The 27,376-nt window shown below is 48.2% G+C and overlaps 2 protein-coding genes across 3 annotated transcripts in view; both read left to right on the top strand.

Moving 5' to 3' along the window:
* Nucleotides 1-322: 322 nt before the first annotated feature.
* Nucleotides 323-5,776, top strand: SNRPC (small nuclear ribonucleoprotein polypeptide C). Its single transcript, XM_035569187.2, has 6 exons — nucleotides 323-383; nucleotides 967-1,009; nucleotides 1,627-1,735; nucleotides 3,099-3,188; nucleotides 4,304-4,408; nucleotides 5,394-5,776. Exons 1-6 carry the CDS (start codon nucleotides 376-378, stop codon nucleotides 5,516-5,518), a joined length of 480 nt encoding a protein of 159 aa, XP_035425080.1. The 5' UTR covers nucleotides 323-375; the 3' UTR covers nucleotides 5,519-5,776.
* Nucleotides 5,777-7,993: 2,217 nt separating this feature from the next.
* Nucleotides 7,994-27,376, top strand: part of BLTP3A (bridge-like lipid transfer protein family member 3A) — a 32,715-nt gene continuing 13,332 nt past the window's right edge. The window contains exons 1-8 of one of the 2 annotated variants that reach the window (XM_035569070.2): nucleotides 7,994-8,127; nucleotides 22,012-22,174; nucleotides 23,799-23,837; nucleotides 24,313-24,404; nucleotides 24,592-24,781; nucleotides 25,153-25,293; nucleotides 25,852-26,022; nucleotides 27,167-27,344. In XM_035569070.2, coding sequence (XP_035424963.1) covers nucleotides 8,084-8,127; nucleotides 22,012-22,174; nucleotides 23,799-23,837; nucleotides 24,313-24,404; nucleotides 24,592-24,781; nucleotides 25,153-25,293; nucleotides 25,852-26,022; nucleotides 27,167-27,344 — 1,018 coding nt within the window. In that variant the 5' untranslated portion in view covers nucleotides 7,994-8,083. The remainder of the gene's footprint in view (nucleotides 8,128-22,011; nucleotides 22,175-23,798; nucleotides 23,838-24,312; nucleotides 24,405-24,591; nucleotides 24,782-25,152; nucleotides 25,294-25,851; nucleotides 26,023-27,166; nucleotides 27,345-27,376) is intronic. The other variant, XR_004782042.2, reaches the window with a different exon arrangement.

Raw genomic sequence — 27,376 nt, 5'->3', positions numbered from 1 at the left:
TGTTTAGCCTGGGAAAGAGAAGGCTGAGGGGAGACCTCGTTAACGTGTACAAATACCCGAGGGGAAGGTGTCGGGGGGACGGAGCCGCTCTCTTTCTGTGCCGTGAGCTGACAGCCCTGGCGCAGGCAGCCCACAGGGCTGCGGGGGCTCCTTCCCGGAGCTCCCCAACCCCCCCAACGGGGGTCCCAAAGCGCCCCCAGCTCCGGGCCGGGCACTGAGGCAGCGGGGAAGGCGAAGGTCCGCCCCGCGGGCCTCTTCTGTCCCTCGGCAGCCACCGTTTTGCGCGGAACCCGGCCGGGGCTGAGGCGGCGGAAGGGGGCGGTGCGGGGGGGGGGCATTTCCTGGCGGCTCCGGCGGCGGGGAGCGGGGAGCACCATGCCCAAGTGAGCCTCGGGGGGACCGGGGGTTCTGGGCCCGGCTGGGGGGAATCGGGGCTGGAGGGAATCGGGGGCCCCGGGTCCGGTTGGGGGCAGCTTAGGGGTCCTCGGGCCCGGTTTTGGGGGTCCCCGGGCACGGTTGTGGGGGGGACTCGGGGGTCCTGGGCTCGGCTGGGGGGAGTTAGGGGTCCCCGGGTCCGGTAGGGGGCAGCTCAGGGGTCCCCAAGCCCGGTTGTGGGGGGCTTGGGGGTCCCGGACCCGGTTGGAGGGGAGTTCGGGGGTTCCCGGGTCTGGTTGGGGGCAGCTCGGGGGTCCTGGGCCCGGCTGGGGGGGAATCAGGGGTCCCCAGGCCCGGTTGGGGGCACCTCAGAGGTCCCCGAGCCCGGTTGTGGGGGTTTCAGGGGTCCCCGGGCCCGGTTGCGGGGCAGCTCGGGGGTCCTGGGCCTGGCTGGGGGGAGCTCGGGGTTCTGGGTTTGGGCTGGGGGGAGCTTGGGGGTCCCGGGGGTCCCTGGCCCAGCTGGGGGAGCTTATGGGTCCCAGCGGCGCGGAGCGGTGTCCCTGGTCAGTAACGGGCCTTCTGCCTCCGCAGGTTTTATTGCGACTACTGCGACACGTACCTCACCCACGACTCGGTAAGCGCCCAGCCTTCCGCCGTCACCTACCTCGGGTATCGAGGACACGAAAATACAACTTGGGTAGGCTAAAACTGGGTTAATTGAGGCAGTGAGGTGTCCTGCTTGTTTGTCAGTAAGCCACATCTGCGTTAATTCATTTATGATATCAGGTGCGCTTAAAATAAACCCCACATAGAGTAAACCCCGTCTATTTGAAATACCAAGGTGTCCCACTAGTTTGTCGGTAAGTAACAGACCTTTTGCATTAATTCATCTGCGCTATCACGTGCGCTTAAAATAAAGCCTGCACTGACTAAACCCAGGTTGTTTGAAATACTGCGATGTCCTGCTCGAAAAGGAAACAGGAACAGGAGGGACTGGAGTCTCGCTAGGTCTCACCAATCCTGGGTGTCACGGTGTGACTTGTTGTCAGCGCAGCCTCACCCGAAAACTTGGCTCGATGCTTGTCGTTTGTACGTAAGGGCACGGCACAGCGCCTGGCCTCTGAGTGTATGCAGAAACCAAGCAGTTCTGTGCTTCCAAAGAGGATATGTTTAAGTTTTACCGAAGTTCCCAATAAACTGTGATTTTATGTGATGTTACATAAGCTCTGGGTTTAACGTGATCTTTCTCAGCCCTCCGTGAGAAAAACCCACTGCAGTGGCCGAAAGCACAAAGAGAATGTGAAGGACTACTACCAGAAATGGATGGAGGAGCAAGCCCAGAGCCTGATTGATAAAACAAGTAAGGCGAATCCTTTTGTGATCTTCGTTTGCTTTGCTGTTACTGCTCTCTGTCCTCCAAGTGCTTTTCTTCCTTTTTTCCACGCTGATTCGTTATCAGTTCCCTGGTGGTTCTTTGCTGTATTCACGAATAAGAATGTCACTTGGGATTTGAATTTTGACCTTGTCTGAGTGTGGGCTCCCACGTAAGAGGCTGAGAGGGCTTGTTGCAGGCAGGCATCGCTTTACTGTGGCTGAGGGTTGTAGCTCCCCTCGCCTTTAGCACTGCCAGCAGCGTCGTACAAGCTCGCGTAGCATGAGGCTGTGGGGTAGCGGCAAGTGGCTGGGGGTTTAGATCGAGAGCCCTCTTGGGGTGTTGGTTTTTAAACAAACTTCCTTAAATTCCAAGGACAATCTCTTCAAGCACAATGTTTTTGCTAGCAAGCCTTCATGAGAAGAGGCTCGTGGAACAAATTTGTTCTAGGTGTTCCACCAGATCTGATAATGGGTTTTTAGCTCCTTCCCTTAAAAAGAGAAATAAGACATCCCTCTAGGGCTTAAGCTTACTTTATTTTTGCTTCTGTTGGTAGTAGCACTTCTATGTAAAGAGCGTGAATAAGAAAACCAGAAGGTAGGAAAATGGACGTTAAAATGTATGAAATGTTGTGGGTTATTTACATATTCTAGTTGCTTGGCCTCAGCTCTCAAGGGATGTTGATTTTTTTTCTCCTCTGTTGCTATTGTAGGCTTGAATAAAGTGCGAAATGTTTCCTCTGTCAGTTTATGGGGTTCTTTTCCTCTCACTTATTCTCTAAATAATGTTTTTTTCCTCTCTGGATGGGATAGATACAAGTGCCAGATTAACCTTATGGCAACTTTCTTTCTTTAGCTGCTTCCAGCTTTCACATCTTTTGCCTTCCTCTTGGACAATTCAGGTCTTCTGAATTTCTTCTTTCCCCTTTCACGTTAGATCTTTTTCACGCTTTTTGTCACCTGCCTAAGTCATTGGCGTATTTCATGATAACGTGGATTAATTTAATGATCCTAGGTGAAAGTTACAGCTGCAAATCATGTGATGTGTTTTCTCTACTATCCACCTTCCAGCTAGGTGTGTGAAATTCATCCTGGAGCTCTCTAGTCTCAACTGGAGTAATTACTGTAATAACTGTCTTCAAGAATATCAGGTGCTTCCATCTTGACAAGCAGTGTAAACCAGGGATTTGTTCCAGAGTAAGAACAAATGAGTGTGCACCATGACGTTAAGTATGTTCTGAATGCTTGGCATGAGAAGGAACGTTGACACAGGAGCTTCCTCCGCTTAGTAACTATTTTTTCTTCTGGGATTCTTTCTCTTTTTTTTTCTTTTTTTTTCCCCCCCAATGTAGCGGCTGCATTCCAGCAAGGGAAAATTCCACCGACGCCGTTCTCAGCACCACCCCCTGGAGGAGCCATGATACCGCCCCCTCCCAGCATCCGTAAGTCTCTCTTTCTTGGCGGTGAGGGCGGACCTTAGCGATGGTGTTTCACAGAACGTTAGGGATTGGAGGGGACCTTGAAAGATCAGCTAGTCCAATCCCCCTGCCGGAGCAGGAACACCTAGGTCAGGCCACACAGGAACGTGTCCAGGCGGGTTTTGAATGTCTCCAGAGAGGGAGACTCCACAACCCCATGGGCAGCCCGTTCCAGTGCTCTGTCACCCTCAGCATGAAGAAGTTTTGTCTCATATTTAAGCAGAACCTCCTGTGTTCCAGCTTGCACCCATTGCCCCTTGTCCTGTCATTAGATCTCACCGAGAAGAGCCTGGCTCTGTCCTCCTGACACTCACCCTTTCCGTATTTATAAACATTAATGAGGTCACCCCTCAGTCTCCTCTTCTCCAAGCCAAAGAGCCCCAGCTCCCCCAGCCTTCCCTCGTAAGAAAGATGCTCTACTCCCTTAATCATCCTCGTGGCTCTGCGCTGGGCTCTCTCGAGCAGTTCCCTGTCCTTTAACTGAGGGGGCCAGAACTGGATGCAATTAAAAAAACAAAAGTCCCTTTAGCTTGAAATAAAGCAAAAAACGTTGAGGTTGCAAATATCGAAATGTAAGAGAATGCACTGTAAGAGTATTTCTTCAATCTTCTTTAATCTTCAGTTGATTTCATTAGTGCTGAGCACATTAATGGAATTGTGCTCTCTCATTGCTTTGTAGCTGCTGTGTAGATAGCTTCATCTAAACTTCTGGTACAATGGGTTTTGTGTTTGTTTTTTTTTAAGAATATAGTAGGATTGATAACCTTGTCTTGCACTTTGGCTGGCAAACTGCAGAGATCCCTTTCTGCACAGAGCCCCCTGCTGTGGGAAGTGGCAGTTTATCTGCATTAGATATGCAGAGCTGGAAATAATAGCGAGCGTATTCTTCCTCCAATTCACTTTTTTGGCACCCGAAGTCGAGGTTAAAACTAAAAACGAAGGCAGACGATTGGAAAAAAAAAAAAAAAATTCAAGGTCATCTTAATTACTAAAACCTCCTGTAAAGCCTAATAACTATTTCACCTTGTCGAGGAATGTGAGAGCAGGCGGATGTGTAACCGGTTTGTGTCTGTGTTCAGCTGGTCCCCCCCGACCTGGCATGATGCCAGCCCCTCATATGGGTGGGCCCCCAATGATGCCAATGATGGGCCCGCCTCCGCCCGGAATGATGCCCGTCGGACCTGGTAAGTCTGGAAAGGAGTCTTCTCTTTCGAACAGAGCAGTCTGACAGCTGCTAATTTTAGTTTCCTGTGCTGCTTGTTGAGAGCGCTCGCTAGTCCTGGCGTGCGGTTGAAATTACTGCTTTGGTAAATTGCAGTTTTCCTACTTTTGGTCTTACAATCTTTAATCGTTCAGGTATTCCATCGTTGCAATGTTTACGATTTTGCACAACAGATGCATTTCAGCAGTAGATGAAGTTTATTGTTTAAAGTGTCTTAAAATAATGTGTTCCAAAGAAGCGACATGCCTTAAAAAGGTTTTTTTGAACAGCAAAGGTAAACTAAAATGTCTTGATCTATTCCGCTTTTGAGCTTATTGGCATTTGAAGAGTTCTCAGAGGACGTTTATTGAAGCAGTTACTGGAACAAATCTAAAGGAATACACACGTGCACACCAAAACTAGTGAAATGCAATTATTGTGTGGCTGGTAGAAACTGTTCTTTAAGTGTTCTTTTTTTAAAAAGGCACGAAATATGTGCACGCTCTGTGTTATGAGGCAGTGTCTGACAATAAATGGAGAAGCTGGATGGAAACCACTCTCTCAGTGCTTTTTGGTAAAGGACCTGCTTTTCATGGCTGATGCCATTACCCAGTTCTAAGAAGCACACCAGGCCTTTTTCAAGCACCTAATTGGAAGATTGTGCAGTAAGTCTTCCAAATGAACTTTCCAATGCAGTCATTAAGCTAGCGTCTCTATTGAGTGGTTGAAATAATTTATCAGTGAATATTGTCAAAACTGGGCATATAACCCAGGAACTTGATTCTACCCCTACTAATTGCTGGTATCCTTCAGGGAAATGTAATCCATCTCAGCTAGGTTCCAGATCAAGGCTTACACACGTGCAAAATGAAAGTTCCCTGGAGGCTGTGGAGAAATGTGGACGCTCCCTGCAGCTCTTCCAAAGCTCCCCAGAGCTTTTCTCTAATGTATTTTCCTTCCTCCTGTAGCTCCAGGGATGAGGCCACCGATGGGAGGACACATGCCAATGATGCCAGGGCCCCCAATGATGAGACCGCCCTCAAGACCCATGATGGTGCCAACCAGGCCAGGCATGACCCGCCCAGACAGATAAAGGTGGAAATGGAGCTCCGTGGCTTTTTTCGTTTTATGATCTTCCACATGCTAAAATGCCGTAGACTTGCGTCCCGAGGATTTTATATGAAAACAGTGTGTAGAAGAAATCTGCTGTTGTTTCAAATTGCAGACGGTTTGACCTAGATGCACACTGGGCTGATGCTTTTGTAACTGGTCTGGGTTTTTTTGTTGTTTTTTTTTTTTTTGATTTTCCCCCATTGAAATAAAACATTGATGCTGGTTTACATGTGGAGAATCTGACCCTTACTGCGTATTTTTTCTGTCCAGCAGAATATCAGTCTTTGTTGCACCCTCTCCACCCACCTAGCACTAAGCTGCTTCTTAGTTTTTTTTCTTAAGTCCTCTGGTATGACATTTTTTTCATGTTATACCCCTAGAGAGAAATACCAGTATCTGCATTCTGAATTCTTATTTCAAAACAAGCGTGCACATTTTTAATTAAAAGAAAAATGTAACACTACAAAAGTGCAGTGATATCTGAGGAGACTGCAAAATGACATCAATCTGTAACACAAAATAGGATGAATTTAATAAAATGCTGATTCTTCATTGAAGGAAACAAAGAGAAGCTGTTAAAAGGTTGCTTCTTATAGTAAAGTATTGTAGTTAGTGTTTTGATGCTGAAAAACACATTTTTGCTTTGTTGTTGCTACTGAGGTGTTTGTGTGAACCCAAGTTATCTGAGCTGTTGAGTCAGTAGCTGTTAATGCCCAGTTTTCTTCACGTAAAGGAATGTGATGTTGAAGACATTTTTCCAAGGCCCCTTTTTTGAAAGGGCTTTGCTTTTTGATGAGCTGCGCTTAATGCAGGTGTACGACTCCAATTGGATTGAAAGAATTTACTCTGTTTGCATAACCAACTGCTCTGTGCATGTCGGTTGTCATCTGTTTCAATAGGCAGAATTTTCCAACTCATTCTTGGCATATTTGTATCCAATACAAAAGTGTGGGAGTAATTTGCATCTTAGAGGAAAGTGTTTGGTCAGCAGAACTGCAAGGGCTCTTCTCCTGAGCTGCTGTCTGCTCTGAGACAGGACAGTCGAATCAGATGAGATTTTGAGGAGCTCATGCTTTGAAGGCTTCTATAAAGCACACTGTGTAGCTGAGACATCAAATATTTAATTGCCCAATATTTAATAGGCATGTTCAACAAACATTTAGATGAGGCAAAAGTTAGAGGATATTTCTCCGATAAAATACACTTACCTTGCTAATGAATAAAAGAGAAAAATCATCTGCAGCATCCCATGGCCTAGCCCTAATCTGCATTTCTCTGCTGTTCTATAGCAGACTTGTGCAGTGCACAGCACTTGCAGGCTGGACAGGTGCCAGGCTCTTACAGCATTCATCGATATCTCTTGGGGAAAACAATAAGCAGGAGCTACTGATGATCACCACTGACCTCTGATAAAAGTATTCTGCTGGAGTTGTCTCCCCACCCGCCTGCTATCAGATTAAAACAATGTGTGTAGCCAAGTACAAAGCATGTGGCTCTCTCGTTAAAGGATTGACTGATCAGTTTAATGCCCCAGTGCCTTATTTGAAGAACAATGTCATCATTTATGTGGGACTGCTTTTGTTGGGCGCAGCCTTGGAGGCAAAATGCTCCTTTGTAGTACAGCCTGAAATCTCTCCGCATGTGAAATGGCCCAACTCCTTGTCATCCGTCAAAGGGTTACAACACAGCCATAAACTAAGTAGCACAGAAGCTGCTTGAACTGAGGCATTTTTTTTTCATTCCGGCAGCCTCACCGGTTAAGTTGTTTTGTGCTGAATGCTTTTCTCTACTCTTTTTTTCAACCTTTAAAGGTTATTTTTGGCTACCCTGAGATAGTCTCACACCTCTTCCTTGTGTATACCCTGAAGCCTGCAGCTACCTGAAAGGAGGGTGTGGGGTCGGCCTCTTCTCGCAGATATCCAGGGATAGGACCAGAGGGAATGGCCTCAAGCTGTGCCAGGGGAGGTTCGGGTGGGAAATGAGGAGACATTTCTGCTCAGAAAGAGCGGTCAGGCGTTGGGACGGGTTGCCCAGGGAGGTGGTGGAGTCCCCGTCCCTGGGGGTGCTCAAGGAGAGGTTGGCCGCGGTGCTTGGGGACAGGGTTCTGTGGTGACAGTGGTGGTAGGGGGTGGTTGGACCAGGTGATTTTGGAGGGCTTCTCCAACCCTGATGATTCTGGGATTCTAAGCACACCTTTGTCCCTGTTCAGGGGAGGTTCCTAAGCTGTTCGGTGGATTTTTCCACTCGCGAATACCCGGCGTGTAAACAGAGCCGAGGGCAGGGAGCTGCAGGCTGCCTGCGGTCACTTCACCACCCTCCGGCCTGCCCTGGGCGAGCAGGACGAGCCCTGCCCGAGGCCGCGGGGCTTCCAGCTCTGCCCCCCGTGCCTTTAAGCCCCGGGGGGGCGAGGGACGAGCCCGGTGGGGCCGCCAGGGGGCGAACGGGAGGCGGCGGCGGGGCGGAGCGGGCCGGGAGGCGGCGGCGGAGCGGCGATGGAGCCCCGCCGGCCTCGGCGCTGAGCTTCCCCCCCCCACCTCGCCGCGGCATGGCCGGCCTCATCAAGAAGCAGATCCTGAAGCACCTGTCCCGGTGAGGCGCCCGCAACCCCTTCCCCGTGGGGCTTTTCTGGGGGGGAGGCACGGGGCTGGAGGCCCGGGGGGGGGTGGGAAGCGGGAGGTGGAGGCTGAGGCCCTGCCCCGCCGGCCTCCCCTCGGGGCTGCCTCCAGCGGGGCCTCGGGGGGCAGTGGGCGCTGTGCGGTTCCCCCCCCCCGGGCTGGTCCTGCCTCCTGGGGGGAGGTTTATGGAGCCTGGGGGGCGTTTGGAAAACCGGGGGGCGTTTGGAAACGCTGGGCTGAGCCTCCTGGGAGGCTGAGCGAGGGGAAAAGGACCCCCCCCCCAAAAAAAAAAAAAAGAGGGGAGAAGGAAAAGAGGTGCCGCGCCCCAGGAGGAGAAGGATGGCTGTGACGCGGGACGTTCCCGTGCACTTCGCTTTTGGCGTTTTTCAGGGCGGCGTGTCATTTTCGGCCGGGTTCATGACAGGCACCAGGAGGTGCGCTGAAGAGGACCGCGGGGTGTTTGCGCTTTGTGCCCGAGCCTGGGGTTCAGAAGCACGGCTCCGCGGTGCGGCTCTGCCGCTGGCTCGGCGACTGACCTTGGCCGAGTCGCAGTGCCTCGGTTTCCCCGAGGAAACCCAAGGCGAGGAGCCGCGGGAGAGCCACGGTTCGTGTCGTGCCCCACGGCCGCAGGCACGGCCTCCCCCTGCAGTGCCGAAAGACCGGAGCGACGTGACGAAACGTAAAGACCTGGAGGGTGCTGACAGAGGCGCAGCATTGCACGCTGCTTTTCTCCTCTCTGCTTTCTGAGCTGCAGACGATCACGTCCTATCTGTTTTTTCTGGTGGAGAAACTCGGAGGGGCAGCGAGGGGCTCGAAGCGATTGCGCAGGGCTGCAGCGACTTCAGCGGGGTTACGGGGTGTCGGTGCTGGAGCAAGGAGTCAGACCCCGGGGGTCCTGGCACTCTCAGGCTGTGTTGTCCCAGCTGCTCTGAGGCTGGCAGTAAATCCTGACGGTTTCTGGATCTTCAGAAGAATCCCTGCGAACTTTAAGCGAGCAGTCTCCTCGGTGAAGTGCCTGTCTGCGGCGGTTCTGACTCACTAGTTGCTCAGTACTCCAGCTCGCCAGGCACGGCACCGAAAAGGAGTGCAGCAGAGCCTGCTGTGAGGTTTGTTCAGTGCACTAATTTTAGGGAATTTCTGCTAGACCTGATGTCACAAATCTCCAAGCTTTCTGTCTCGTTCCACCTCAAAGCAGCACGTCATACTCATTGCGGGTTCAGTCACCTTGTCAGGAGGCACAGAAGTGTTTGTAACGGGGAGAGGCAGATGAGGGCAGTTGTTAACGGTCTCTTAAAAGAGCTCAGCTTTATTCCTCGGTACCACTTCTAGGATTAAAGGTGCCTGTGCTGTTCTTTTACATGGTTCCCTTTCTTTTAGGTTAGTTGCTAGTGGTTTTAGTCCTCTTAGTCTTTTTATTTAGTTCTGCTTTTTCAGTCTGCCTTATCTTGCCCTTTCCCGCTCCAAGTGCCCCCTTTCTTCCCTACAGCCCGGCCAGTTGGGGTGTTTGTTGTCCGTGTTCCTCTTTGCGTGCGGTCTGGTGAGAGCAGGAGGTCACAACAAATCCTGGTGCTTTACCTGTTTTCCTGCCAGCTGAACTTGCTCTGCCGTTTGTGGTGGTTGGTCTGATCCTGCCCCTCTCTTGCATAAGTACTGTGGATGCTTTGCAGAAACGCGTTTTGAACACAGATCAGAATGTAAAAAAGACGATGCTTTTTCATTCCAGTTTTGATTCCTCCGAACACCTCAGCTTCGCACTCCCTTTGGGTTTTTCTTTCAGCTCTGCTCATTTGCCCGGAAGAATTTTGCTACTGAATCATTAATCTGCCTTTATTTTCTGCTTTCAATTTGCATATGAAATAATTCCTTGTTCCTTTTGTTATGTCTTCATTTGAAGCCGTTTCTGCATGGGGTGTGTTTTTGTTCCTGCTGTATCTGGAAATTTGCAAGGAAGGGATCAGAGAGGCAGAAAGATCAGGGGAATATGAAAGAGTTATTTCACACCAGCTGTTCGGATTAAATGAGCCTCATGCATGTCAAATAGGATGACAGGGGTCACTTGCAGAGATCTGTAAAGCTGGGTTTGGCCACTGGTGACAGAGCCGAGTTATGAACATCTTTTATAACGCTTAGCCTGTGTCGGGTGTTAGCAGCTTAAATTCCTAGAACAGAAGAACCTAAAATCTTGCATCGCTTCCACCATCTGTGCTTTTCAGTCTTTTGTCCTATTTTTAGCTTGGAAAAGAAAACAGATTAGGTGGTTTTTACTTTTTGGGTTCTTCTGCTGGCTGCAGCATTTGGGCTGCGTGTTCCGCAGAGAAGCGTTTCTATCCAAGTGAAGCTGCTAGGGCTGGAAGAAAGGGCCCCCCAAATGGGCTTGCTGAAGCATCAACTGCTTGGTGTGTGTTTGAACCTGAATGTTTTGAATGCCTCGGAGGCTACAAGAGCAGTACTTCAGTTGTGTTTACCGGGCTGTAATTATTCATGAAAGCACATCTATTGCTTTAAAATAAAAGCAGTGATTTGCCTTTTCCTCCTCCTGGTTTGGTTTGAAAGTAGCCTCTTTTTACTGTCTTTACTTTCTTCAGCTGTAGGGAGCACTATTAAAAAAAAACTCGTTGTTTTATAGAGGTGATATTTATCCCCCTTTGGTAAACAGGGAAACTGAGGCAATATGGACTGCCCAAACGTACTCGATGTAATGCTTCAGGGCTTCAGAGTTCTCAGCACTGCAGTGGAAATCCTTATCAAAATGATGTTTATTTAATTGCATCAGGAAGCTTTAACTCGCTGCTGCATCTGACAACCATCTCGTGACACTTTTATTGCACGTACTAAAACACATGAGCTTGTGGAGAGTCTTTATAACCTCAGCCTGATAGGCCACCCAGTTCTGCACGTTACGTGGTTTCCAGAGGAAAAGCAATGTGTAATCCCTATGTTTGGAAAAAAATAATAAAATTTAGGTGGAGAAAATAATCAGATAATAGCTTCGCATGCTCCAATTCAAAAGGGCCAGCCTGAAAGAGCCACTGAGTCAGAAGGCTCTGACGGAAAGGAATGCTGTGTCAGCAGGGAGCTGGGGTGCGGAGTGGATGGAAGGGGAAGGAGACCCTGCTGGATTTGGCTTTCGCAGTGCCCTGGAGAGCTGCGGCTGAAAGGGAGCTTCAGGTGTCTGAAAGCAGGGTGAGGAAGCAGCAGAGGAGAAACAAGAGAGCGAGCAAAGTTGGCCGAGATACCATCAGCACTGAGTCACTGAGAAAATACGGAGGAGAAACAAGAGGGGAAATTAGACCTGTTCCGAGGGAAGAGGGCAGCGCTTGAGCCACTGCTTCAGTGGCTGGGCTGGTCAGTGACAGATGTGAGCAGCAGAAACAGAGGTGACGGTGGGCTGCTTGTTTTGTTTTAGCTAGCACCGTGCTTGTGAACAGGGCCTGAAGCTCGCAGAGGCCCTTCTTCCCTGAACTTAGGAAGCACACGAGTGGCGTGGGGGTTTGTGCTCTGCTTTGCTCCCAGGCTGTTACGCTGGACCACCAGACTCCTGGGATCTCCGCCTCTGTTACTTGTGTTGGTTGGGATGAGAAGGTGCTAAGCTGCTGTGCAGCAAGACTGGGAGTTGTGGAAGGGTTTAGGACAGGGTTCGTAGCAAGGTTTTCTGCGTTTTGTACTTTGCTTTGCTTCTGTCGGTTGGTTTATTTTCCTCCTTCCCATGGTTTTGGAAGCAGCTGAATGAAGGGTACCGTGCTGGACAGTACAAGCTTCCTGATGAAGCCTGAAGCCAAATTATCTTTGGCAGGTGCAAGGCTGCACAGCCGGGTTTATCGATCCTGCTACCAATTGTCACTTCTCCATCCAGGTATCAGGCCGTGGAACACGAGGCATGGGAGCAGCTGCAGAACCATCTTGTATAACATAATACCAGAGCCGCCTTTTTGGAGAAATCAGATTGATTTTAGAAACAGAATTAAAAAATATCCTAGAAAACAAAACAATCGAGTACCATGTGCAGGATGTAGTACTCTGCTGCTTGGAAATGTAGGTCAAATACGCAGCCAGAAGTGACATTTCTTTTGTGTAACTCCTCATAAACCGGAGTGTGTCTCAGCAGAGCCTTTCCTCTCAGTTCACAGTGGTTCAGTCCATATATCCCCTTTTCCAGACAAGACTGCTTTGTCTCCTCCCCTTTCTTGTTTGCAATTGCATGTAATCCTTGCAGCAGATAAAGCCACTGCTGGTATTTAAGAGGAAAATATCAAGAAGGCCTGTGGTGTGTCTTTCTTCTAGGTCAATTTAGCAGTTAGAAATATGTGGGTGTCACAGAGCACGCCTAGCTAGGAATGAATAGGCTTCTGTGGGCTCTCATTTCATAACTTGGGTCTAAGAGTCTCAGGATTCCTTCCTGGCCGTAACAGTTCATTTATTATTGCCCCTTCCGAGCAGTCGCTGCTTCCGTTCCTCGTGCAGGGAATTCTGAACCGGGCACAACACGCAGAAGCACCCACTGACGTGTCAGCCCTGCTGCTGTGTGAGGCTGGTGGATTAGCTCCTCGGCTAGTCGAGAGCTGCGTGAGCCTCTCTTCAAAACCTGCAAGAGCCTTCACCCAGGCCCAGCCAGGACAAAAAGGCCACTGCAGCTGAACACGGGTACTGGCTTCTCTGGGAGGTGGCGATGGCACAAGAGCCACTGAGACGTGTTATCCCGAGGGGACCCGTCCTCCTCCTCGGAAGGCATGGGGGAGAAGAGGCAGAGGCAGTTCATCAGTCAGAAAAAAAAACAACTAGCATTGGCTCTCTGCTGTTCAGGAGCTGCCGAGATGGGCTCTGCGGCCTGCCTTCGGCAGAAGGTTGCGTTACGTTATCAGAGACGCTTCGCTTCCCCGACGCAAAGGGGTGGGGAATTCCTCAGGTCCTAGGAGCTCTTTTTCAGCTCCTCAGTACAGTTTCTTGGCCAAAAGCTGCCATCTGGAAATTTCAGAGCGTAATTTCTCACAGCGTTCTCTGTCCTTTTACTTCTCACTTCTCGTCCCGAAGCCTTTTGCAGCATTGCTGCGTGCTCGAGCGCTGTGCTGCAGCTGCGGCCTTGCAGTGACAGTGAAGTGCTGGTGCATTCAGTCAGAGGGTTTCCAGCACCTTCTACTGGTACAGAAAGATCTGCTGCCAGCGTGAGGTGTGTGCTTACTGCCTAGGTCCTTCAGGTTTCTCCCAGTTTCCTGACCTTGATTCGAAATTAGCTGAAAGAAATTGAAAGAACGTGGTGGGTGGGGAGGAAGGCAGGGAAATCGCATCTGGGAATGGCTTGATGAAGTCGGTGAATCATGAAATGACGGAGGCAGAAGGCACCTCTGGAGGACCTTTGCCTGGGACAGTCTCTGCTGGAATTGACACGTTGCAATTTTGGCTTTAGCTGCTTTAATAGTCTTCTTCAGTGATGAGGGAAATTGCTGCTGCTGAAGACCATAATTTGTCTAAAATAGCCGTTGCAGCTATGGGAAATACGTGAAACCACAAAGCTGCTGGCAGTTAGAAATTGATGATAAAACAGCCATTACTTTTCCATCTGCAAAGCATTCTGTTCCTGCTTTTCAGCGCATTCTGTTCAGCCAGGTAATAGAAACGTGGAATTATTAAGGTTGGAAAAGACCTTCAAAATCCTGAAGTCCAGTTTCAACCTGACCTACCGGGTCCCACCGCTGAGCCATGACCTCGGTGCCACATCCGTGTGTCTCCTAAATGCCTCCAGGCACGGGGACTCCCCCACCTCCCTGGGCAGCTTCCAACATTTGACCACCCTCTGCATGAAGAAATTCTTCCCCATATCCGAGCTAAACTTCCCCTGGTGCAACCTGAGACTACTTCCTTGCATCCTATCGCTTTTCACCTCAGAAAAAAGGCCGGTACCTTCTCACTGCAGCCTCCTTTCAGGTGCTGCGGAGATGGATTGAGGTCTGCCCTCAGCACCCTCTTCTCCTGACTAAACACCCCCAGTCCCTCAGCCGCTCCTCATAACTCTGCTTTTCGAGTCCCTTCACAGCTTCCTTGCTCTTCCAGCAGCTCAATGTCCTTCCTGTAGCGAGGAGCCCACAGCTGAACACAAAATCGAGGCATGGTCTCACCAGGCCCCCTTCCAGGCACCCGGGCTTGGTGTGCCCCAAGCGCAGGCCCCGGCGCTTGCCCTTGTTGAAGGCCATACAGCTGGATGCGGCCCCTTGGCCTGGCCTGGCCGGCTCCCCCTGCAAAGTCCTGCCCTACGTGGTGTCGTCCCCAGACCTCCTGAGGGCAGTCCCTCTGGTGCCAGGGGAGCACCCAAATCATGAAGGCTTTAGGAAGCAGCAGGTAAGGGCCCCATAGCCCCCTGCAGTTGGCACTCGGATGACAGCAGGAGGGACGTGGCTGCATCCTCATACCTGCAAAGGCCTTACATCATTTTGGCACCATCCAGAGAAGATCTGAGCAACATGAGGACGTTGCAGAGAGCAGGTAATTCAGGTGTGGACAACCTCCCTGAACTTGGAAGGAGCACGCCTTGACCTTCAGGCGGCCGACAGGCAGGACGCAGTGCCACAAAAGCCGGAAGGGTTTGGGGGCAGATGAGATGGCTGCGGCTCACCCGCTGTGGGACTGTCGGCCGGGTCTCGTGGCCACCGGCGGTGTGACACTTCGTGTGGCTAAAGGGAAGTCACTTAATCGCGTGGTGCCATATGCTTCCCGCTGGTTAAGCAGAGATAAAGCTAGCGAGCCCGTTTGTACGATGCTCTGAAAATAGCCCCGGGAAGATTGGCAAAGAGAACCAGTTTGGGGAACTGGGGAGAAATGGTTTGTAGCAAGAAACTCTGAGCCAGTTTATGAGAACGAAGCTTTTTCAAGTCTCTTTTCCCAGCAGTTGCTGCTATTTTGCAGGCAATCAAAAAGAGTTTCCAAGGTACTGAGCACTGAACCAGAGGTAATAAGTTTGTCTCAGAAATACTTACATGCGATGTCTAGCAAAGCATTTAAGACAGGCCACAAACCCTTTAGTGTTGTTCTTTGGAAAAATTCTTATCTTACTAGTCCATTTTGGTGCCTTTCTTACGTTTTTTGAAAAATGGAAATGTTGAGGAGTTCTTTATCTAAAATCAGAACCGCAGGGTATTGTGAAGTCAGTTAATAAACAGCGACTAACTCTTTGTTCAAATAGGGATGGGGAAGGAGAGCGCGCACATGACAGGAGATGGCATTTACCTTTCACAGAAAGTAATCTCCAAAATCAGGCTTGCTCTGCTGCAGTGTGCCAGAAGAACCAAATTGTCAGTTTTATAAAACGTATGTGAGCTGCCAGTGTTTCCAACCACTTCCACTCTGCTCGAAATAAACGCGTGCCATTTCTGGAATGCTAAATAGACTCTTGTTGCAGCAAAAATAAATTGCACTTCAGTAGCTCAGGAGGAGAGCATGGCTGGACGTATTCTCACATCAGCTGCTGGGTCCTGCTGGCCTTGTGGAACCTCTCTGCACAGCGGGTATTCTTCAAACTAAGCAATGTGCCCAGAAAAGAGACTATTAAACATGACTTCTCCACTTGTTTTATTTCTCCTGGACTCCTTGAGCTCTTACCTCTGCTGCTGCTGCTCAGTTGAGTCTGAATTACTGTCCTAACCTTTTATTTTTTATAGTTTGGAAATAAAAATGCAGATCGGATTGCAAGATAAATAATGCTTACAATATGAGAAGTGGGACTTCTGCCTGGCAAGGAGGAGTGGAAACACTGTATGTGCTTATATATTTCTTCCTAGTTTTCTTTTCTGTGTTGTTATTCACTTCGAGGTTTAGCCTTGGGAAATTCCCTGGCAGCTGAAGAGGGTTTACAATCCAGATTTCAGAGCACGGGGCAGCTGGCATTTAAACTTTACTGAGCCGATGAGCTAGAAATAGCACAACAGTTCCTCAGCGAGGTGGAGATCCACCCCTGCCAAAAACACCCTGCCTCTTTTCCTTTCAGGTTAACTTGTGGTTTGTTTTACAGAGCTCCTAGCACCAAATTAGTCAGCAGTGGGTGTGCTGTAAGAACTGCACCTCATCTGGAGCTTTGTGATCTTCCAGTTTTCAGGGTGCTCAGGAGTCATTTTGGGAATAAAATTGTCCTCAGGGGTCTACCTAAGTGGGGAGGCAGCCTTCAGTGAACAGTTCAGTCCCTTTGATCTGCTTGGAAATGTTGATTTTCCTCAGCAGTTTAACTTGGAATTGAATTTCTAAGTCTTTTGGCCTTGGGTGCATTGTACTGCAACAGATAACGGTAATCTGGGAGCTGAGACAACTGGAAATGCGCTTGTTTTGGGCACAGATATGTTTTGTGGCACGAGTGCAACTGCTTTGGGTCGCTGAGTGGTATATCGACGTAGTCGATGCTTAGAAAAACAGAAAGTTGATAATCTAAAGCCACCAGTGGCAGTGTATACAGACATCCCACTGCACTTTATCCACCCGGATAACGAACCTCCCAGCGCAGTGCTGAGCTCTGTTTGCATGTTACACAGAACCATCCACAGGGTTTGTTCTGCAGCTTCAGTAGAGCGAAGTCATCGAGATTTTTGCATTGGGACCAGCTTGTCCGCAAAGGAGAACAGCTGGTCTGGCAGTGCACCTGGTGCACACCAGTAATGTGCTCACTGTGGAGCCGGGGATGATTTTGGTGAACAATTAGTTCATTTGGTAGTGATCGAATTCCCTTAGATTCTAAATGGCTTTATACTAATTGAGGTGATATGATACCAACTGGATTAGTACTAACGGCTAGGTAATACTGTGCGTAAATTAGGCTCTCTTTCTGTTAATTCAATGCACTTCTCTTCCTTGGCTGCAATTCTGAATCTCTCAGTCCTGAATGGAACTGTGGCTGCTTACCAGGCAGATTGCTCCACGGTTGCACCAAAACCTTGAGCTAGTAAAATGGCTTTTATTTCCAAAAGGGCTTTTACTTCTTCCTATGCATCTTCAAGGCAGCTATTTTTTTTCCCCTTTTTACAGAAGTTTGATCACTTGCTCAGTTTTATTTCCTCCAAAATTATTTTTCAGTTCATTCTCAGCCGTGTTTTGCAGTCAAAGCCTCTGCTGTTGGCTTCCTTGAAAGTCTTCCTGTACTTAGAAGTCACCGACCTCTTCTTTTGCCAGTCATGAACCTTTTTTTCCAAGTAAGCAGGATCTTTGGCTCCCGAGATAAGGAGGATTAATATGAAGGAAAGTGTCCTATCACAGAGATTTGGGGATTGCAGAAGATCTTTCCAAATGAAATGGTGGATTAGATGGATTAGGAATGGATTAGATGGCCTGTCCAGACCTAACCCAACAAGATTCTGGGAAGATTTTTGGTACAGAGCAAATCTGCATTGACATGAATATAGGTATTTTCCATGTCCAATTTCTGCCCTTCTACCACAGCTGCTTAAAATACGATTTGTGTTCCAAATCAGAGGGGAAATTCATCTTTTCCTTTGCTGTTACCCTTACGAAGAAGAGCCTTGTCTGCAGCAGTTTCCCCGGAGCTTTTATTACAGTTTGTCTGTTTTCGGATTGCAGCTGACAACTTACCCTCTTCCTGACTTGCTTGTGTTTTGCGGAGTTTTCCATCTGCTCTCTGCAACGGCGGCAAGTATTGCAAGCCATACAGTCATTTCTTCTGCCAGATGATGATGCTTGGCACTCAGCAAAATCAAGGTCGCTGGTGTACCGCTAATTAGTTCTCACATATAATAACCATAGTAACAAAGATATTAATAGAAATAAACATGTTTAGCTGTGTAGATGCCGGTTACATACAATAGGCGATGATTACTGAATAACTGCAGAAGTTGAGGCAGAAAATCTATTTTGAGCCTGCGAAGCTACTGACGAGGGGGTTCTTGTGCCACGAGGCAGTGAGCTAATGAGGGAGATGGGTCTGAAGGGAAATTTGATGGTTTCAGATGTCTTCTCCTGACGTTATCTGTCTATGTATTTGTTCTGGAGACGGCGCGGCCAGACGACTACAAATGCAAGCATAAATCCAGTATTTATGATTATAGCCTGGCTTCAGGCCAGCAGTGAGATTTGGCCAAGTGCCCTCTTGCAAGGGGTGAGTTTGGGGCCTCTGGATGTATCAGCTGATGAATCAGGCATTCTTTTAGCAGTGACATCATTTAGTTATATATAATGTAAATATATATATATATATATATATATATATATATTCAAGCTGATGATTGAGCAAGTAGATTGATGCTCCTGTGCCTTCCCCATCTAAGACATGAAATGCAAATCAAGTCACAATCTTAGAAACTGCCCCAAAAGGCGGAGGGTTTCTGTAAAGAACTTGATTCTCTTAGGCCAGGCCCCAAGAAGCTACCGAGGTTTATATACCTGGGTGCTGCTAGCTTCTTAGGAAAGAGCGAGCCCTTCAGTCTGCTATGGAATTAGGGTAGTGCTGGTAATGACTGTGTGTGTCTGCTTCTTACGAAAGTCGATTGAAAGCCCAAATGCGTCGTCTCAAATGGAAAGAAACGGCAGAGAGCAGGGAATTTGTAGGGAAATCTCTTCCCTGCAAACCACTGGCCGCAGGAAGGGGCTCGACCTACGAGGACTTAGCTATGGCTGTGAAAGCTTCTAGCTGGCGATTCCCATTGTCTTCATTGCAAATACAGAACGTTTTCAGTCACCTGAAGGCTTTCCGTGGGTGCTGGTGACCGTGACGGTCCGGGTGGCTGTTGGGTGGATGCTTCCCAAGATGAGATGTTGCTCCTGGTATTGTTCCTGGGAATGCATTCGTGCTTGTGCAAGTGTATGCAGCTGCAAAATGCCCTCGTGACCGCAGTGACAACTCTATAAGGGGTGGGAAAAGGTTTTCTGGTGTGACTTTTGTCATGGTAATCCTGGCAGACTCAAAAGGAGTGCTGTCCTTTGAGTTTACTGGCTTAGTGCTGCATGACTTCTTTATAGAGTTAGGGGGGGAAAAAAAGCAAACAACAACAAATATCCCACACTGTCAATTTTCCTAATAGCTACCATTTTCATTCATTTTTCTCGAAGCCAGCAATCCGTGCTGCCAAAAATGTTACTGTTGATGAGTATGAATGGAGCGAGCCTGCCAACAAGCATCTAAAATTGTCTGCTCTCACGGCTCCTTCCTTCCCCTGACAGTGACCAAAGCAGTTCCTTTCAAGAAGTAATTTGGCCTCTGTAAAATTCCAAGTTCACAGGCACAGTTCATCTCTTTTCCCTTTGTAAGCCCCATTAACGTGCACTAAATATACCAAAATGTCTTAAATTTGAGGATTATTCCATCTGAAAATCTTAGATCCCTTTAAAGGGACAAGCTGGGAGCAGGAGAGCTGGGACTAGGCCTAGCTGCAGGAATTTCACTGTGTGGTTTAAAGGGAAGGATTTATTTTAGATTTATGTTTACGATGCTTCCAGCTTCTGTTGCTCCGTGACTGGTGGGATCTATAATCTGTCCTTCAGGGGTTTTGGTGCAGCTAAAAAGCCTTTTGAAAGAGGCTCTTCCATAGAGTCTGCCAGTGCTTGTGGTGGTTTTCTTATCTGTTCGGCAGGATTTCTGCAGCCTTTCCCTGTAGGTGAACACAAATACCTATTTGTTTTTAGCTAGATCGTGTTTCATACCACTCTCTCCACCAGTGTCTGGTTTCACAGCTTCTCCCTTCACTGTGCTATTGTTTCTAAGATAAAAGTAGACACTAAGTAAAAATAATTCCCTGTTGAGACATGTCCTTATGTTTTGTTTCTTCTGCATTAGCAGCTGAGAGCGGCTTCCCCTTCCAAGCATGCTTAGGCTGTGATGAGGATTAAGACACCTGGGGTTTGACCCTTGCTTTACAGGAGTGAGGAGGCTGCTGTGAGCCTCAGCCTCTCCCTGCCTGTGAGCATCGCTGCCCGCAGCAGCCCCGTGAGTTTACCAGTGCCGAGCGCTTTTCCTGTCATTATTTTCAGTACCCAGTCCCACGCGGAGGCGATTACAACAGCTTTCAACATACCTGGTTCACTGAGGCAAGACAAAGATGCTCACGTATCGCCTCCGGAGCTTTTTGGTCCGACGCTCAGCGCTGCCTGAGTTTGTGGCTCGCACAGGGGGACCTGGCGCAAACCCTACAGACACCCAGCACGTCCCTGTACCTGCCTGCCCCCCGCAGCGCACGCTGCCGCGCGTTACGTCTTCGTGCAGGGGCCGGCGGGTGGTGTTGGGCTTGGCCTCCTGCCTGCGTGTGTTTAAACAAGAGAGCCTCGGGTTAAAGGCACGAGGAGTTCAAAGCAAGCGTCACCTTCCCTGCGTCAGCCTGGGATCAGCTGGCAGGTGCGTTACGAACGTGGTCTGGACTCAGCAGGCAGCGCGTGCCCTCGGCTCGGGAAGGGAGGTGGCGGCGTGGCACAGGAAACGCCTGATCGGGCTCCGGTGGCAGCGGAAGACTTGGCGCTAAAAGGGATGGAGGTGAAAAGGAGCAGTAGGCAAACACAGCCATATGTGCCGCCCTCCTCCTCGGGGGGCGGCTGTATCCGAAACTCAGGGCTGGCATCCGTGGCTATTCACCGTCCCTCAGCCTCTCTGTTAATGTTCATTTTGAAAGGCGTTTCTTTTCCAGGAAGCCCTGGGCTGATGACGAGCAGCTGCTGCTGGCACCTCAGGCGGCTTTGTACCACGCCTCGTGCTCCTACAGCGGCCACGTCCGCTGTCACCCCGGCAGCGTCGCTCTGGTTCGTCCTCCCCTCTCCTCTCCGTAGCAGTGGCAGGACTTTGTTCGGGATGTTTTAAGCCTTTCAGAGGGAATCCGACCACACTGCTGGTGCAGGGAAAGGAGACAGAATGGCAGCATGTGACTATGAGCCTAATCCTGTTTGTGCTGACAATAGGGTCTTTCTTTTTCTTCCCCTTTCTGGACCGCTGTGCAGAATTAGAATTAGTATTAGTTTGGAGGAATGTGTGAAATGAGCTCCGGTTTCAGCAGTGAGTAAATCAGCGGGCAGGAAGTCTTCAGCCTTGTGACTCCCGTGACTTTGTGAATCCGAGCAGCCTGGTGCTTGGCTCCCTCGGTGGCGTCCCAGCGCTTGTGCACTGCGGATAGCGGTCCTGGCGAGGTGCTGGGGCTCAGTCTGCGTGGTCTAAGCTGTCTCTTCTGATTCCTCAGGGCCCACAGTGTTTTTAAAGAAGTTAAGCACCAGAATATGCTGCTCTTGACCAGTCTGAAATCATTTCTTCCATTGCACTTAAATCACAGGCGTGTCAGGGAGCTGGGGATATCAGGCTTTGTGCAGGGGAGGTGGAAATGACTGTGGAAATGCTTGCCACGAGGAGAGGACAGGATTTTGAGTTGGTCACTAGGGAGGGGAGTTGGGTTGCACACTCGGACTTGCTGGGCAGGGCGCATGCTGGCTTGCAGGACTGCTGTGGAGAGACAGCAATAAAAATACTTTATTAATGATCTTTTGCTTTCCTTTGTCAATAACTTTAAAAAAATATTCTAAATAATAACGCTTTTCACCACTGATATCGCACTTTTTGGGGTAGTAAAGTTGTTGTCCTGTTGTGGTTTGACTTCGGTTTTGTTTTGTTTCTGTCCTAAGGCAATTCTGCTGGTTTACAGGTTCCCAGGGCTTTAGATGGAATTTTCAGTTTAGTGAATTTGATTAAAATAAGCAAGCAGGAACAAAACCTTCAAATGTCAAAGTGTAAGGACATTTTTTTTTTCTGGAAAAACCAACACGCTCTGGGTCTAAAAATGTCAGAAAAGGTTTGACAAAGAAGCAAGCAAATTTTTATACTTAATATCCCTCTATAAAAGGCTCCTCTAGTCTAAGCAGCTTTGCTTTGAATTGTTTTCTGAGTCTCTCTTTTCTTTTCTTGTAGGTTTACGAAGAATCTCTCTCCAGACAAAATCAACCTGAGCACGCTGAAGGGGCAGGGGCAGCTGACCAACCTGGAGCTGGACGAGGAGGTGCTGCAGAATGTGCTGGAGCTGCCCACCTGGCTCGCCATCACCCGGGTCTACTGCAACAAGGCGTCCATCAGGGTGAGCGGAGGAGGCTGCACTCGTGGCCCCAGACACAAACGAGACCTTCCAGTGACAGCTTCCATGTGTCATGTGGGGATTTCTGATTAAGGATCACGATGGGATCCAGTCCCCACACTTCAAACCCTGTGCGTTAGGCGTGGCATTTGCTAATTGAGGACTATGAGAGAGCCACCAGAGGTTTCACCGAGGCTTTCCTTGCCGAGCACTCTGTCCCTGGTGGCCAGCAGCAGGGGTTAGAGGATGCTGAGAGAAGCACAGGGAAAGTGTGCTGTGGTCTTTTCTCCCCCTTGGCTGATTTATGGCATGTGACTTTTTAAGCCAGCCGTGGGGTCTCTGTATGTAATACCTGCTGATGAATTTCTAGGAATTTGCCCAAGTGCCTTTTGGATCTGCTTACTTGTTTAACACCCAGAGCATGCTCTGACAGAGAACCTCACAGCTTAATTGTGCGCCTGCTGTTGCTTGCAGCAAGCCTGTGCATACTATTTTTAGTTGATAATCTCCTGGTAGGTACTGTTCTCTACAAGAAATGGGGAACAATTGCTCCATGCTCATCATCTCCAACTGCCTTAGGATTTTGTAAACCATCCTGTTTGGTCATTCCCTTCCATTTTCCTGTCATTTTGATAGCTGAGGAGTTCTCTGCATCTTCCCTCATCCCCACTGACTTATTTTTTTAATGCTAAGGAAGTAAAACAGACCTCCAACAGGAATAGGAAGCAGAGAGAAATGGAGTGCAGTTATCTGAAAGCCTAATTATGCTGTGAGGTATTGTAAAATACATTGAACTTAAGTCTTAATTGTTGAAAACGCAATTCTTAAGAAGTACGTGAATGGTGCATGTGAAAAGCTGCACACTGCACTCGTTCAGCCCCCGTTGACCGTTTACGTGCATAATTGCTGAAATTGTGCACGCACTTACAGTTGCACTTTTGCACACTGAACCCTCCTACAAATTTTCCTCCTTATGCTTTTTAGAGCAGAAAATTGATTTTTTTTTCAGTTGATATGAAATGCCAGACTATTTAATCTCAGTTGGTACTAACCAGAGTTGCGTTATGTGAATGCAAAAGTTTTTTTGTATATGGAAGAGACTTGCTATGAAAAAAATCTGGTTCTACTCTGCCAAGTGACAACAAAAACGAGCCTGTCTTACTCATCTGATCTGTTCTATCTGTTTTTAGAGTGAGATCTGCTTAATTTAGTACCAAACACTTGTTCTCCCTCCTACAAGAACTGCAGATTAAGTATTGCTGTAAGAAAATAAAGTAGGATCTTATTGGTTTGTGCACAGCTGATTTCTAATAACAGCAGCAATTAGTTCCAAATGTTCTAAGGACAAGAACATTTTCCATAAAGGAATAGGAAAAATTAGGATTTGACCCGCTGAACGTCTATTACTTGTGATGATGTGCTGGATCCAAAAGCTAAGCTGGCTTTATGGAGCTGGCAGCTGGAATGTCTTTTCACTTGTCTGCATGAGCCTGTTTGAGCGGGATTCAGTGGGACACGATGGACTGTCCCTGTGGTCATTTCTCAGAGCAGACCTTTGAGCTCACTGATATCTCCTAAACTTTCCAATGCGAAGGTAACTCTTCTAACCTCGACTTTACTGTTTCAGATCCAGTGGACAAAACTGAAAACACACCCAATCTGCCTGGTAATGTGTCTTTCTTGTTAATTCATTTTCTTCCAAACCCTTTTTAAACCCTCCTACTTGACAAAAATTCTGGGAAGGGAAACTGTGAAGTGCATGATTAAATTTTAATCCGACCTAAAGCCTCCAGGCCCTTAGCACCCAGGGGAAGGAAAATTCTGAGAACAGCCCTGTTAGGAGATGAGTGACCTCCCATGAGACCCTCATTTCACCGCAGGATAGAGCTGGGCTGAGCTTTCAGTGAGGTCCAGGGCAACCTTATGCCTGGTTGTTGTTGTTTGTTCTCCCCCCACTTCTGGGGATTCAGATTACCCAACAAATCTGGCATTGATGTGAGAGCTTTAGCACGTGAGACTGTTGGAGAGACATGAGGCTGCGCAGCTTGGTTGCGCCTATCCTAGAGTCCCAGACTTGAGGATGTTAGGCTGGGCTTGAGGCTTGGTCTCGTATTTATTGATCATCTGTTCTATTTCTGTAGTACCTGGATAAAGTGGAGGTAGAGATGCGAACATGTGAAGAGCCTCGGCCACCCAACGGACAGTCTCCCATTGCTCTTGCTGCAGGTCAAAGGTCAGTCCCCCAAGCCCTGGGATTTCTTTCTGACGTGCTGAGGTATGGGAGGCTGTTGTTCTCAACAGTTACCCACTGACCACTCTGGATTCAGGTTTTAGTGGTTCTATTATCGCCTGTAAACCTTGGAGTCTACCTGGGCCTTTTACCATAACAAATGGTGACTTAAAGGACCTTCTCTTTGCAGTGAATATGGCTTTGCTGAAAAGGTCGTCGAGGGGATGTTTATTGTTGTCAATTCCATCACTATCAAGATTCACTCCAAGGCCTTCCATGCTTCTTTCGAACTATGGCAGCTCCAAGGCTACAGCGTCAACCCCAACTGGCAGCAGAGTGACTTGCGGCTCACCCGCATTACAGATCCGCAGAGAGGAGAGGTAGAGTCCTCGTATGTCACCCGTCATAATGTGCCCAGAAAGGTGGCACTGGGCTGTCCCGGTGCTCTGGGGTATTGGGCAGGTGTCTGAATTCTCCTAAACTGACAGCAGGGAAACTGGAGAAGCTTTGAATGCCCATGTGGTTTGTCTGTTTTATTTATTTATTTATTTATTTATTTATTTATTTTGGTCTCAGTGTGAGAGAGGGGGTTAGATATTACCTGGGGCATGGTGACGTTTTTGTACAGGGACCACAGAGGAAAAGCATGTTGAATGATTCTCCGTGGCCTTGTTTCATTCCACGTTTTTAAGCGGTTCAGTGTAATCCTTGAAGTTGATGAAAATCTCAGCATTTTCGTCTTTCTGGGTAGGTTTTGACATTCAAAGAACTCACCTGGCAGACACTTCGGATAGAAGCAGATGCCACCGACAATGGTGATCAGGATCCTGTTACTACTCCTCTGAGACTCATTACCAACCAGGGGAGGATCCAGATCTCTCTTAAGAGAAGAGTGAGTGTTTCACCCATGCTTTGAAGGATACCTTCTCACTGCCTGGTGCAATGATGATGCATATTTCCTCCCACATCCCTCAGCAATGGTTCTTTTCCTTCACAAATACTGAGTCCAAGCTGCTATACGTCTCTGTTTTCTGTTGGAAATAGCTGTGTTCTTTACCAAATGTCAGAGCAGTTTATGTCCCGGGGGAGAATAATATGTATGGAGCGAATTTTAAAATCCATTTTCTCATCCTAAGGAGATCTGTCATCTCTTTATAGGGAGCTTAAAGCCTGCTAGCCTTATTTTTACCTGACAGTGGAAATGTGATGAGGAATAGATGCAAAAAAAATGCCATTTTTTTTCTTAATGATAAGCAATTTCTCATTGAAAGTAGCATTGACTACTTTCCTTCTCAGATGAGATACTGCAGACATCCACCAGATGAATTAATCTCTTTCTTGAATGAGTTTCAGAGCAGCACCTCTTGTTTCTGCTGCAGCTTCTGTGTATTACGAGAAAAGTGTATTGTGAGCAATTCTTACAGTCCCTGACACCTTCTTGCCATTTCAGACCAAAGATTGCAATGTGGTGGCATCGAAGCTGATGTTTCTTCTTGATGACCTTCTCTGGGTGCTGACAGACTCTCAGCTGAAAGCAATGATGAAGTATGCAGAGTCTCTGAGTGAAGCCATGGAGAAGTCTGCCCAGCAGAGGAAAAGCTTGGCACCGGAGTCTGTACAGGTGAGTGAAGCATGATTTGGATGTTGGCTTGCCAGGAAAAAGGAAAAGACAAGGTGCAAGAGACAGTTTCTGTTTGCTTGTCATCTGGCCCACACTCACAGAGCCATCTCCCTGGTGAGAACTGTTAGGCTTCCTTGGTCAGCATCACATAGATTGTGGGCTATTGTTGAGTAAAGAAATGACCAAAGGAGTTGAATTTGTTGCCACTAAGCATCAGAGAATGTTCTTAAATAGTCATGGGCTAGATTCTGTCTAATTTTGGATTCTGTCTAAGGAGGGTGGTAAGTTGTGTGGCTTTCCAGATTGGGCTGGCATATAGAAAGTTGCAGAGGATCCCACAGGAATTTGATTTGGTAATAAGAAATAAATATGTTCTAGAAATGAACTTTTCTGCCCCTGAATAGCAGTCTGCATAGGCTTGGGGGAAGGGGCTCTGATGTAATATATTATGACATAAAATCATAGTGAGCTCTGATGCTCCAGGGAAAATATCAGCATCCAATTTCACTGTTGTTGTCAGGGGTTCTTTTTTCCTGCCTAACACTCTGGAGAGAGCTCTTGTTTTTTTTTCTTTTTTTTCTTTTCTTACTTGTTCTTTGTTTCATTTGTTCTCATTTGTTCTTTGGTTTACATACAGCTTAGCGGTCTGTGAGAACCTTAAAACAACCAGTAACCTTGTACTTCCCTTACCACTTTGTTTCCAAAGTCCTGTGCTGAGTAATCATTACATACGTAGGGCAGAGGACAAAAGGTGTTTTCAGAGGAAGGGAACGTGAGGGAAGAGGAGTATCACTCCTCTGAGTGGTGATGGAAACTCCGGGGAAGGAGGGCTATGTGCTTAGTGCACTGAGATTACATAGAGGGGAGATCAGGAATACGTTGCCATTTTTCATCTCAGAGTCTTACATCATCTTCCAAGACAAGCTAACAGTGGCTTGATACAGAGGAGGCAGAGCCACAGACAAAGAGTTTTGCTCATGACAACGTAGGAAAGGATCCAGATTTCTAGACTCCCCACTGGATTTCCTTAAATTGATGCCCTGGAGTCTGGAGGACTGCATGAGTTGTTTTTAATTCTAACTTTCCCCACCACCACCTCTTTAGCCTTCTATCATTTCTTAGCAAGCTGTTTTTTCTCTAACAGATCACACCGCCTGCTCCGAGTACCCAGCAGTCCTGGTCGCAGCCATTTGGAGTCAGCCCGAATGCAAGCAGCATTGGTCAATACTTTGATAAACATGACATGAAAGAGTCGTCATACCACCTCCTCATCTCACGCCTGGATCTGCACATTTGTGATGACAGCCACACTCGAGAGTCAGGTAACTGAGAGCAGCGTCAGGAGGACACTGCA

This window comes from Cygnus atratus, chromosome 24 (assembly GCF_013377495.2).
Source record: "Cygnus atratus isolate AKBS03 ecotype Queensland, Australia chromosome 24, CAtr_DNAZoo_HiC_assembly, whole genome shotgun sequence".
In the NCBI taxonomy this organism is placed as follows: domain Eukaryota; kingdom Metazoa; phylum Chordata; class Aves; order Anseriformes; family Anatidae; genus Cygnus; species Cygnus atratus.
This window is presented reverse-complemented; position numbering and strand designations above follow the sequence as displayed.

What these genes read in the sequence shown, in the direction of transcription:
- SNRPC (XM_035569187.2), top strand. An exon ending in CGTACCTCACCCACGACTCG is followed by an intron (nt 1,010 to 1,626) that starts GTAAGCGCCCAG and finishes GATCTTTCTCAG; the next exon opens with CCCTCCGTGAGAAAAACCCA. An exon ending in AATGATGCCCGTCGGACCTG is followed by an intron (nt 4,409 to 5,393) that starts GTAAGTCTGGAA and finishes TTCCTCCTGTAG; the next exon opens with CTCCAGGGATGAGGCCACCG.